General features: G+C 41.7%; 1 protein-coding gene across 1 annotated transcript in view; it reads right to left on the bottom strand.

Annotated features, from left to right (window-relative positions):
- Nucleotides 1-12,285, bottom strand: part of ATXN10 (ataxin 10) — a gene marked incomplete in the record, with an annotated part of 986,216 nt that overhangs the window by 508,917 nt on the left and 465,014 nt on the right. Inside the window, 2 exon segments of the mRNA XM_053719008.1 lie at nucleotides 9,681-9,846; nucleotides 11,297-11,377. Of these exon segments, the coding sequence (XP_053574983.1) occupies nucleotides 9,681-9,846; nucleotides 11,297-11,377 (247 nt within the window).

Raw genomic sequence — 12,285 nt, 5'->3', positions numbered from 1 at the left:
TAGTTACTTCTGCTAAGATCATAGAAAACGCAGGCAGATTCTTCTTCTAAATACTGCCTGAGATAAACAGTACACTCCGGCACCATTTAAAAATAAACTTTTGATTGAAGATTAAACTAAGTATAAAACACCACACTCCTCTTACGACCTCCATCTTGGTTGAGGCTTGCAAGAGAATGACTGGATATGACAGTTAGGGGAGGAGCTATATAGCAGCTCTGCTGTGGGTGATCCTCTTGCAACTTCCTGTTGGGAAGGAGAATATCCCATAAGTAATGGATGATCCGTGGACTGGATACACTTAACAAGAGAAACAACCTTATCTGAATGGAAAAACAGATAGGGTGGATTACATTGCAAAGCAGATAATTCAGAAACTCTTCTAGCAGAAGAAATAGCAACCAAAAATAGAACTTTCCAAGATAATAACTTAATATCTATGGAATGTAAAGGTTCAAACGGAACCCCTTGAAGAACTGAAAGAACTAAATTTAGACTCCAAGGAGGAGTCATGGGTCTGTAAACAGGCTTGATTCTAACCAAAGCCTGAACAAAAGCTTGTACATCTGGCACAGCTGCCAGTCGTTTGTGTAACAAGACAGATAAAGCAGAAATCTGTCCTTTTAAAGAACTAGCTGACAACCCTTTATCCAAACCTTCTTGGAGAAAGGAGAGAATCTTTGGAATTTTAATCTTACTCCAGGAGAATCCCTTGGATTCACACCAGCAGATATATTTTTTCCATATTTTATGGTAAATCTTTCTAGTCACAGGTTTTCTGGCTTGGACCAGAGTATCTATCACAGAATTCGAAAACCCACGCTTGGATAAAATTAAGCGTTCAATTTCCAAGCAGTCAGCTGCAGAGAAACTAGATTTGGATGTTCGAATGGACCTTGTACTAGAAGATCCTGTCTCAAAGGTAGCTTCCATGGTGGAGCTGATGACATATTCACCAGGTCTGCATACCAAGTCCTGCGTGGCCACGCAGGAGCTATCAGAATCACCGAGGCCTTCTCCTGTTTGATCCTGGCTATGAGCCTGGGAAGGAGAGGAAACGGTGGAAACACATACGCTAGGTTGAACGACCAAGGCGCCACTAATGCTAGAGTCTAGAGTCGCCTTGGGATCCCTGGATCTGGACCCGTAGCAAGGAATCTTGAAGTTCTGACGGGACGCCATTAGATCCATGTCTGGAATGCCCCATAATTGGGTTAACTGAGCAAAGACCTCCGGGTGGAGTTCCCACTCCCCCGGATGGAAAGTCTGACGACTCAAATAGTCCGCCTCCCAGCTGTCTACTCCTGGGATGTGAATAGCGGATAGATGGCAGGAGTGATTCTCTGCCCATTGGATAATCTTGGTTACTTCCTTCATCGCTAGGGAACTCTTTGTTCCCCCCTGATGATTGATGTACGCAACAGTCGTTATGTTGTCCGACTGAAATCTTATGAACCTGGCTTCCGCTAGCTGAGGCCAAGCCAGGAGCGCATTGAATATTGCTCTTAGTTCCAAAATGTTTATCTGGAGAAGCGACTCTTCCCGAGACCATAGGCCCTGAGCTTTCAGGGAGTCCCAGACCGCGCCCCACCCCAAGAGGCTGGCGTCGGTCGTGACGATGACCCACTCCGGTCTGCGGAAACTCATTCCCCGAGACAGGTGATCCTGGGTCAACCACCAGAGAAGTGAGTCCCTGGTTACCTGGTCTACTTGAATTTGGGGAGACAAGTCTGTATAGTCCCCATTCCACTGATTGAGCATGCACAGCTGTAATGGTCTTAGATGAATTCAAGCAAAAGGAACCACGTCCATTGCTGCGACCATTAGTCCTATTACTTCCATGCACTGAGCTATGGAGGGTTGAGGAATAGAATGAAGAACTCGACAAGCGTTTAGAAGCTTTAGCTTTCTGACTTCTGTCAGGAAGATCTTCATTTCCACAGAATCTATTATTGTTCCCAGAAAAGGAACCCTTGTGGACGGTGACAGTGAACTCTTTTCTATGTTCACCTTCCACCCGTGAGATCTGAGAAAAGCCAACACAATGTCTGTGTGGGCCCTTGCTTTGGAAAGAGACGACACTTGGATTAGGATGTCGTCTAGATAAGGTGCTACAGCGATGCCCCTCGGCCTTAGGACCGCTAGAAGGGACCCTAGCACCTTTGTGAAAATTCTGGGAGCGGTGGCTAAACCGAATGGAAGAGCCACGAACTGGTAATGTTTGTCCAGAAAGGCGAACCTCAGGAACTGATGATGAGTTTTGTGGATTGGAATATGCAGATACGCATCCTTAAGATCCACGGTAGTCAATTATTGACCCTGCTGGATTGTCGGCAAGATTGTCCGAATGGTTTCCATTTTGAAGGATGGAACTCTGAGGAACTTGTTTAATATCTTTAAATCCAGAATTGGCCTGAAAGTTCCCTCTTTTTTGGGAACCACAAACAGGTTTGAGTAAAAACCTAGACCTTGTTCCCCAGAGGGGACTGGGTTTATCACTCCCATCTTTGATAAGTCTCTTACACAATGTAAGAATGCCTGTTTCTTTATCTGGTCTGAAAATAAGCGAGACAGGTGGAACCTTCCCCTTGGAGAAAGTCCCTTGAACTCTAGCAGGTATCCCTTGGAGACTATTTCTAGTGCCCAGGGATCCGGAACATCTCTTGCCTGAGCGAAGAGAGATAGTCTGCCCCCTACCAGATCCGGTCCCGGATCGGGGGCTACCCCTTCATGCTGTCTTGGTAGCAGCAGCAGGTTTCTTGGTCTGTTTACCCTTGTTCCAGCCTTGCATGGGCTTCCAAGCGGGTTTGGGCTGGGCCGCGTTACCTTCTTGTCTAGCGGCAGAGGAGTTATTAGCCGGTCCGTTCCTGAAATTGCGAAAGGAACGAAAATTAGACTTGTTCTTAGCCTTAAACGGCCTATCCTGTGGGAGGGCATGGCCCTTACCCCCAGTGATGTCTGAAATAATTTCCTTCAATTCCGGCCCAAAAAGGGTCTTACCCTTGAAAGGAATATTAAGTAACTTAGTCTTGGACGACACATCTGCCGACCAGGATTTTAGCCAAAGCGCCCTCCGCGCTACTATAGCAAAACCTGAGTTTTTTGCCGCCAATTTCGTTATTTGAAAGGCGGCATCCAATATAAAGGAATTAGCTAATTTCAATGCGTGAATTCTGTCCATGACTTCTTCATAGGAAGTCTCTTTCTGGAGCGACCTTTCTAGTTCCTCGAACCAAAAGGACGCCGCTGAAGTGACAGTAATAACACACGTAGCTGGTTGAAGGATGAACCCTTGCTGAACAAAAATCTTTTTAAGCAATCCTTCCAATTTTTTATCCATAGGATCTTTGAAAGCGCAGCTGTCCTCTATAGGAATAGTGGTGCGCTTCGCTAGTATTGAAACAGCTCCCTCAACCTTCGGGACCGTCTGCCATGCGTCCCTTCTAGGGTCTACTATGGGAAACATTTTCTTAAATATAGGAGGTGGGGCAAAGGGTACACCTGGCTTCTCCCACTCCTTTTCCACTATGTTCGCTACCCTTTTGGGTATTGGAAAAGCGTCGTCGTGCACTGGGACCTCTAAAAATTTGTCCAATTTGCACAACTTCTCTGGTACTACCATAGAATCACAGTCATCCAGAGTAGCTAATACCTCCTTTAGCAAAGCGCGGAGATGTTCTAGCTTAAACTTAAATGCTACTATATCAGGTTCTGCCTGTTGAGAAATTTTTCCTGAGTCTGAAATTTCACCCTCAGACAGCCCTTCCCTCACAGCCAATTCCGATTGATGTGAGGGTAAAATAGATAAAGCATCGTCAGCGTCTGATTGTTCATCCCTTTTATCTGTATTTAAAGCTGAATAATCACGCTTTCTCTGAAATGCTGGCAGTTTGGATAAAAGATTTGCTATAGAATTATCCACTACTGCTGTTAATTGTTGCATAGAAATAAGCACTGGCGCGCTAGGTGTCGCCTGCGCGGGCAAAGCTGGTGTAGACACAGAAGGAGAGGATGTAGAACTATCCCCACTACCTTCATAGGATAAATCATCTTGGGCAACATTATGAAATGTAACAGAGCTGTCCTCATTTTGTTTGGACGCTATGGCACAATTATCACAAACACTCAAAGGGGGAACCACATTTGTCTCTACACACACAGAACATAGGTTATCTGATGGCACAGACATGTTAAACAGATTTAGGCAGGCAAACAATGCAATAAAAACGATTTTAAACAAAAACGTTACTGTCTCTTTAAATAATAAAATGACACACTTTATTTCTGAATGTTCAAAAAACTATGAAGGCAATATCCGATATTTCTGAAATTTGGACCCCAGTGTCTTAATGCTTAGAAAGTATTGCACAGCAAATATGGAGACTCTAGCTCTTAAAACAAGCAAACCGGAGCTAATTGTTGGATTTAACCGTTTTTATACACCACAATCACTGCTACAGCATTGCTGCAGCTTTTACCTTCCTTAGGGGTCAACCATCCACAGAAATAAGCCTTCTGGAGTCACTTTCTGAGCCACAGGACCCTCTCACATGGAACTGCATGCACTGCCTTGGAATCAACTACGCAGCTGAAGTGCCAAAATGAGGCCTCCTCCCTCAGTACACTAGAGTGAAGGGGCCTTCCTGACTAGATGTCTAAGCAGATCAATAAAAAACGTCCCCAAGTGTATATGAGCTTATAAAGCATTTCAATTGCCATCATATTGTAATAAAAAACAATCGATTTGGCCCCTAACAGTGTCTACCAGCATAAAAATCAAAAGGGGGAAGCCTGTTATCTTTTTTGCTGAGGTGAAAGAAAAATGGCTTACCGTTTTCCCTGAGGGGAAAAATGACTGTCATCTTGCATTAGCCTGTGTTGTTAGAAGGAGACTAGTCATACCTGAAGCAGATGAGTCTGCAAACTGTTACCCCCAACTGAAGTTCTCTGGTTTCAACAGTCCTGCGTGGTAACAGAAATGGATTTTAGTTACTTGCGCTAAAATCATAGCCCTCTTAAACAGAAATCTTCATCACTGTTCTGTTGTAGAGTAAATAGTACAAGCCAGCACTATTTTAAAATAACAAACTCTTGATAGAAGAATAAAAAACTACAACTAACACCACAAACTCCTCACCATCCCCGTGGAGATGCTACTTGTTCAGAGCGGCAAGGAGAATGACTGGGGGGGCGGAGCCAGAGGGGGAGCTATATGGACAGCTCTTGCTGTGTGCTCTCCTTGCCTTTCCCTGTGGGGGAGAATATTTCCCACAAGTAATGGATGACGCCGTGGACCGGACACACCAATGTTGGAGAAATAGGTTCTAGAGACATCCACCAGGATAGATAACTCCTGGTACAGTGAGATTACTTGGGATAGATCTGAGTGATTCCCATTCCTTGCATAACTGTAGGGGTCGCAGATGAAAACGTGCAAAAGGTATAGCATTGAGGCTACTACTTACATGCATTGTGCTACAGAAGGGTGAAGAATAGACTTGAGTACGCAGCAGGCTGTCTGAAGCTTCTCCGTGCGTTGATCTGTTGAGAAAATTTGCATGACCATTAAATCTATAATGATTCCTAGAAAACTCACTCTTGTACGAGGAACAAGAGAACTTTTTTCCAGGTTTATCTTCCAACCATGCTTCTGAAGATACCAAAGTAACTTCTCTGTGTGACTGGTCGCTAATTGTAAAGATGGAGCTTGAACCAATACGTCCGTCCAAGTAAGGCACCACAACAATGTCCTGTAGTCTGACCACAGCAGGAAGAGCCCCAGGACATTTGTGAAAACTCTGGGCGCTGTGGTCAAACCAAAGAGAAGGTCCGTGAACTGGTAATGTCTGTCCAGAAAGGCAAATCTGAGATAAATAATGATATCAATGAATCTCAATGTGAAGGTACACATCTTTCAAGTCTATGGTAGTCATGAATTGCCCTTGGAGAACAAAGAGGAAGCATGGATCTGATGGTCAGAACCCTTACTAAATTCTTAAAGGGATACTAAACCCAATTTTTTTCTTTCATGTTTCAGATAGAGCATACAATTTTAAGCAACTTTCTAATTTACTACTATCAACTTTTCTTTGTTCTCTTGCTATCTTTATTTAAAAAGCATGACTGTAAATCATAGGAGCCGGTCCATTTTAGGTTCAGCCCAATGGATAGTGCTTGCTTATAGGTGGCTACATTTAGCCACCAATAAGCAATAGCAATCCAGGTTCTGAACCAAAAATGAGCCAGCTCCTATGCATTACATTCCTGCTTTCTAAATAAAGATAGCAAGAGAACGGAGAAAACATTGATAATCGGAGTAAATTAGAAAGTCGCTTAAAATTGCATGTGCGATCTGAATCATGAAAGAAAAAAAAATAGGTTTAGTCTCCCTTTAAGACAGTTCAGATCTAAGGTAGAATGAAAAGTTCCCTCCTTCTTTGGAACAATGAAGAGATTTGAGGAAAACTCTCCTCCTCGAGGAACAGGAACAAAAACCCATGAAGTCCAGATCCTCTACACAATGCAGGAAGGCCAATCTCTTCTCCTATCTTCCTGAAACTCTTGACAGAATAAATATGCCCCTCAGAGGATGACAGGAGAAGCTAAACCTGTACCCATGAGTCACGATGTCCACAAACAAACGATCATAAACGGACCGAGCCCAAACCGCTTGAAACGGGCCCCTTAATGTGGTCTTGGTGTCAGAGACCGACTTCTTGGATTCCTGGTTTTTGTTTCAGATTGAGTTTGGTTTCCAGGTACTTCTGAACGTCTCCGGTTTACTCTGGGAACAGCTTCTCTGTGGCGTGTTCTGACGAAAGGAGTGAAAACGCCCAATTGCTCACCCTTTTGGCCTGGATTTTTTGTCCTTGGGAAGGAAAGCTTCTTTTCTGCCTGTGACAGTTTAAATGATAGAATCCAGTTCAGGCCCAAAGAGGGTCTTACCCTTAAAGGCCAGTGAAAAAAGTCTTGATTTAGAAACCATATACACAGACCATGATTTCAACCACAGAGCCCATCTGACAAATATTGCAAAACTAAAACTCTTTGCATTAATGCAAATAAATCTGAATAATTGCATTGCAAATTAATTAATTTAAAGTTTTAAGAGTCTGTATACGGTCCTGAATCGCCTCCAATGGAGTTTCTACTGTAATCTGATAACGAGTCACACCAGAATGCAGCCGTTCCTGCCACTGCAGCAATACTTACTGCCGGTTGGAAAAATAAATCTCCTTGTAGGAAAACCTTCCTAACGTATCCCTCCAATTTCCTATCCGTTGGAGCCTTAAAGGATGTACTGTCCTCCAAATGAATGTTAATATGTTTAGCCAGAGTGGAAAATGGCACCGTCAAACTTAGGACCGGTGCTCCACAATTCCAAGAGATTCCGGAACAGGAAATAGTTGTTTAAAATTTGGAGAAGAAAAGGGTCTCTCCAATTTGTGAACCTGTTTTTCTTCTACAGGCTTTGTCTCGTTTACCAATAAGGTGTTTAAAACCTCCTTGAGTAAATATTTTAGGTGATCCACCTGAAATCTGAAGGGAATATCCTCTGTATCCTTATCAGATTCCCTAGATGAGTCAGAGGATGAAAGCTCACCTTCTCTACTAGACAAGGTTTCGTCCTCATCAAATACCTGCAGCTGTCTGACAGTGGAGGTCCCTAATGAGCTGCTGGTATTAGATTCGGAAGAGTAATGTTTAACATTTCTCTTCAGTTTACCTGTAGACGGCATGGTGCTGAGAGCTACCTAAACAGAAGATTGCAATTGGGTCACAAAGTTAGGGGAACAGGGTCACATGCAATAGCCTTTTAAGAGCCAGATAACACCTGCTGGGGTTGTAGAACTGGCATTTGTGAGCATACTGGAATGTGTGTTACTTACCGCTAATGGGCACTATTATTAGTTAGTGGGGCTGCTGTAGTCTGAGTACTAGGGCCCCCAGAATGAGACTGGAGGACAGATGCTACACACACTCTGCATAGTTGACCGCATGTTGTAAGTGAGTCATGTATTTCTGGGCTGTTCTAGAAACCAATATATGACTTAAGTGTGTTATTCACAGAAAAGCATCCATACTGAATTTTAAACAGAAATAGCTCAAAAGTTTATTAGAAAGTTTGTCAATGTTAGGTGAAAATTGCTCATCACTGAAAGGGCCCCTTTAACTGAAAATAGGAGGAAGTGTCACTTCACCCGACTGCAAGATAACACACCATAACTCATTGCATAGCTGCTTTATATTCTACTGCTTCTCCAGCCAACAACCTCAAATAAAACAAAAACATTGTACTAATAATGTAGCTTGTTGTCCTCTCCTGCTGTCTCTTATATTTTTTCTTATTAAGATTGTGAAAGCCTCTCTTAACTGTAGCTTTGTATAAAAGTGCATCTAAAACTGGTTGCGTTCAAGGCAGGGCTCTCCTGCCTTGTCAGTGCTCAAACCATATGACGCACACTGCATCAAATTGGTCTGTATCGCTGTCATCCCAGAAGATGATGCACAAGAAAGCCTGCAAAGTTTGCTGAAGACAAGCAGACTAAGGACATGGAATACTGGAAACATATCCTGTGGTCCGATGTGACCAAGATAAACTTATTTGATTAAGATGGTGTCAAGCGTGTGTGGCGGCAAGCAAGTGAGGAGTACAAAGACAAGTGTGTCTTGCCTACAGTCAGCATAGTGGTGGGAGTGTCTTGGTCTGGGCCTGCATGAGTGCTGCCGGCACTGGGGAGCTACAGTTCATTGTGGGAACCATGAATGCCAACATGTACTGTGAAATACTGAAGCATGATCCCCTTCCTTCTGAGACTGGGCCGCAGGGCAGTATTCCAACATGATAACAACCCTAAACACACCTCCAAGATGACCACTGCCTCTGTGATGTCGTTATGGAGGAGTGGACAAGGATTCCAGTGACAACCTGTGAAGCTCTGGTGAACTCCATGCCCAAGAGGGTTAAGGCAGTGCTGGAAAATAATGGTGGCCACACAAAATGTGTGTACTCACTTTTTTGCCAACGGTTTAGACATTAATGGCTTTGTGTTTAGTTATTTTGAGGGGACAGCAAATTTACACTGTTATACAGGCTGTACACTCACTACTTTACATTGTAGCAAAGTGTCATTTCTTCAGTGTTGTCACATGAAAAGGTATAATAAAATATTTACACAAATGTGTGGGGTATAATGACTTGTGTGAGACACTGTATATGTGCAGCAGCCTTGTATGTCAACTAATGCAAAACTGATTCTACTTATATCAGAATCATTGCTCTATTATCTTAGTACAAAATTAAGGAGACATTCTAGTGCAAAAATGACATGATAATTATTAAAGTATGTAATTTTTGCATTACTTGCTGTGGTCTGCTATGTGTTTCATACTCGCAAAGGGATTATACACAGATACTGTCTAGCAAAGAAGTCACAAGAAAACTGCTAGTCCTGAGCAGGAAACTGCCTTTTAGCCAATCGGCAGTGGTGGCTCAACCCCACCAATCACCAGCTGCGTTCCTTTCACCCTTTAGCAGGGGTAACAAAGTTTCATAGCAAGTATTGCAAATACCACATGTTGTGATTCTTTAGAGCATATTATTTTTACTATACAATGTCCCTTAAAAGCAGAACTAAAAATGTATTCACATCCCCATTAAATCCCATATAGGTTCTTACCTCCTCATCATTGTCCCCAGGTGAAGCCAGCTTTAATACCGCTTTGCACTGGTCTTGGAAGCAGACAGAGATGAACTCTGCTATTCTCTGCAAAGTATTCGATTCTTCTTCAGAAAGTGGATCCTTCTCACTTATTGTGGCAATAAGCAGCTCTAACATTGCAATCCTGGGAACAAACATTAACAGAAGTTACTTAATTCCATCACTGTTTAATTGGCAGCGTAGTGCGCTTTTATTTTAAGAGTAAATGCCTACATCAGAGGGCAAGGTCAAAAAGCTAAAATAAATAACTAAAATGATGGGAGTTTTTCCACAGGGAATAAAAAGCCTGTTGGGATCATATGGAAAGGAAACAGAGTTCCAAGCTTACAATTGACAATCTAATGTAACAGAACACATAAAAAACTAAATCAAATATTTGTCGGAGCCTTTTCCCTTTTTATAGACTTTTAGGTTGGTAGTTTAGTAAGTATTATTAACATCTAAAGAAAACAAAATGAAGCCTCAATGGCTGAGATAGGGCGTGCTAGTTTAAGAGACTTTGCAATGAACTTCAGTAATCAAAATTAAATGTTCTTGGTATCCTGAGCAGCCATGCACTACTGGCTGCTTTCTAGTGATGGGTGGCTACACACATATGCCTTTTGTCACTGGCTCACCAAATGTGTTCAGCTGGTAGTGCATTGCTTCTCTCACAATTATGGTTTTAAAACATAAGCGTATTTTATTTTTGAACATTTATTTAAATGCTTACAATATTAAACAAAACTAAGGCTTTCAGAAAATAACAGCATTATGTAGCTCATAACCTTATTTAGAAGCTAATTGGCTTTAAAAAAAACATTTGTGCTGACTATATTAAAAGGGACATTCCGATGAAAATTAAAATGCACATAGATGAATTACATCTTTAAATTAAAAATAAATATATTTGCAATATACAAGTACTGGCAAAAGTGTTTCTAGTAGACGTTATCACTGTTTTAGTGTAAACATTTTTCTCTGCACGTGCATGTGACGCATAGCTAGATATTCTAAGTGCACCAGCATTTTAAATACTGCAGCTGCTCAGCACTAGTGGGGCTTGTATCATGTCAGCAATTTACAAATTGAGTTATTACCATAGGGTACAAGCACTTTGGACTCTCTGAGCAAATGATGTGTTTAATATGCTGGTGCACGGCGCATACTTAAATACACATTTGAAACAGCTATATATTTTATTAGAAGCATTACTGCTAATACTTAAAACTGAAATGTATCCATGTGGATATTTTTGTCTGGAATGTTAATTTAAGGCATATTCGGTAAAGTAGAAAGCACCATCACCTGAAATAAAGAGCTACAACATAAAGTATCGCATTCTGGTAGCAAAGGGGTTAATACCGTTTTTTACAGCAAAGGCGCCAACCTGATTTTTGCAGTCTCACATATATCTCTGCCAGCTTGTGGCTGAGATGCAATGTTAAGCAACCAATTTAAAACCATTACGGACATAAAACATGTACTTAAGCATTTTATGCCAACTCTGAAACCACACAGTTTTCAATCATGCGAACAGGATGAGATCTGTGGAATGCTAAGTCGTCTGAGCTCTGCCAGCTTTGCAATCTTACCTTTCTTGATTGATCAGTTGGGCATACATGGCCTTCACCAGATCTGGGCACTTGAGGAAATGGTTTGTTACAATCAGGTACCTAAAAATGATTACAGAGTGCATTAATAACTCTAAATTGTGACACATGGTTCATAATCTTCAATTTTACAAATATTACTCAGAAATGACCATGTAGATATCAGGTGCTCCTTATAGTAAACTATATATTTTTAAATGTTTAAAGCAGCGATTCACCCTTTTACAGATAAGCCATATCTGTGATAGGTATTGGTAAGATATCTGTTGCACCATATCTTATTCCTTAAAAAGGCTTCATGTAATCATTCATTTTTTTTTCTATTTTTTTTTTTTTAAAATACGTATGTTAAACACTTGTTACACACGTGTGTCTTATATTGCCAAATGTTTCAAGTACTTTTTAAAGCCCTTTCATAACATCAGAAAAAAAATGGATAGAGTAGAATGTCTTCTTCCATATATCTGTAACGTTTTATCAACTGAAGCTCAGGATGATGAGAGCGGTTCTTATAGAGCATAATATTGTAATGTATGTGTCTTTTCTTAACATCCAGAACACTGAATAGCATGACAAACAGTGCTCAAGCTAAAATATGAATCTGTAAAATGCAGGATGATCTACAGGACCGATGGGCTACTGTCAGTATACGTATGGGTTACATCTAATTTCTACCTGGCCCTTTAACTGAAGTAGCTGACTAAACTATAAATGGCTCCTCCTCCCCATTACACCTTGTTGGATTATTGAGGTTTCCGCAGTCTGTCTTCCTCCTTCAGCTGCAGTACCTTTTACTTTATCTAACCTTGTGCTTCGCTAAGTACAAATATTACTAAATAAGTTTTTACTAGGATTCCTGATTCCTGAGTAAATTCATCTGTGGTTACGCTTGTGTGCTACTGGGGAGAGACGCATTGACAGGTGACGTCATCAGCTGCAGCCTTCGGAGCTCTCTGCTCGCGTTCACTCCA

The sequence above is a fragment of the Bombina bombina genome, chromosome 6 (assembly GCF_027579735.1).
Source record: "Bombina bombina isolate aBomBom1 chromosome 6, aBomBom1.pri, whole genome shotgun sequence".
Classification (NCBI taxonomy): Eukaryota; Metazoa; Chordata; class Amphibia; order Anura; family Bombinatoridae; genus Bombina; species Bombina bombina.
The sequence above is the reverse complement of the archived record's forward strand: the minus strand, read 5'-3'. Positions and strand labels throughout refer to the sequence as shown.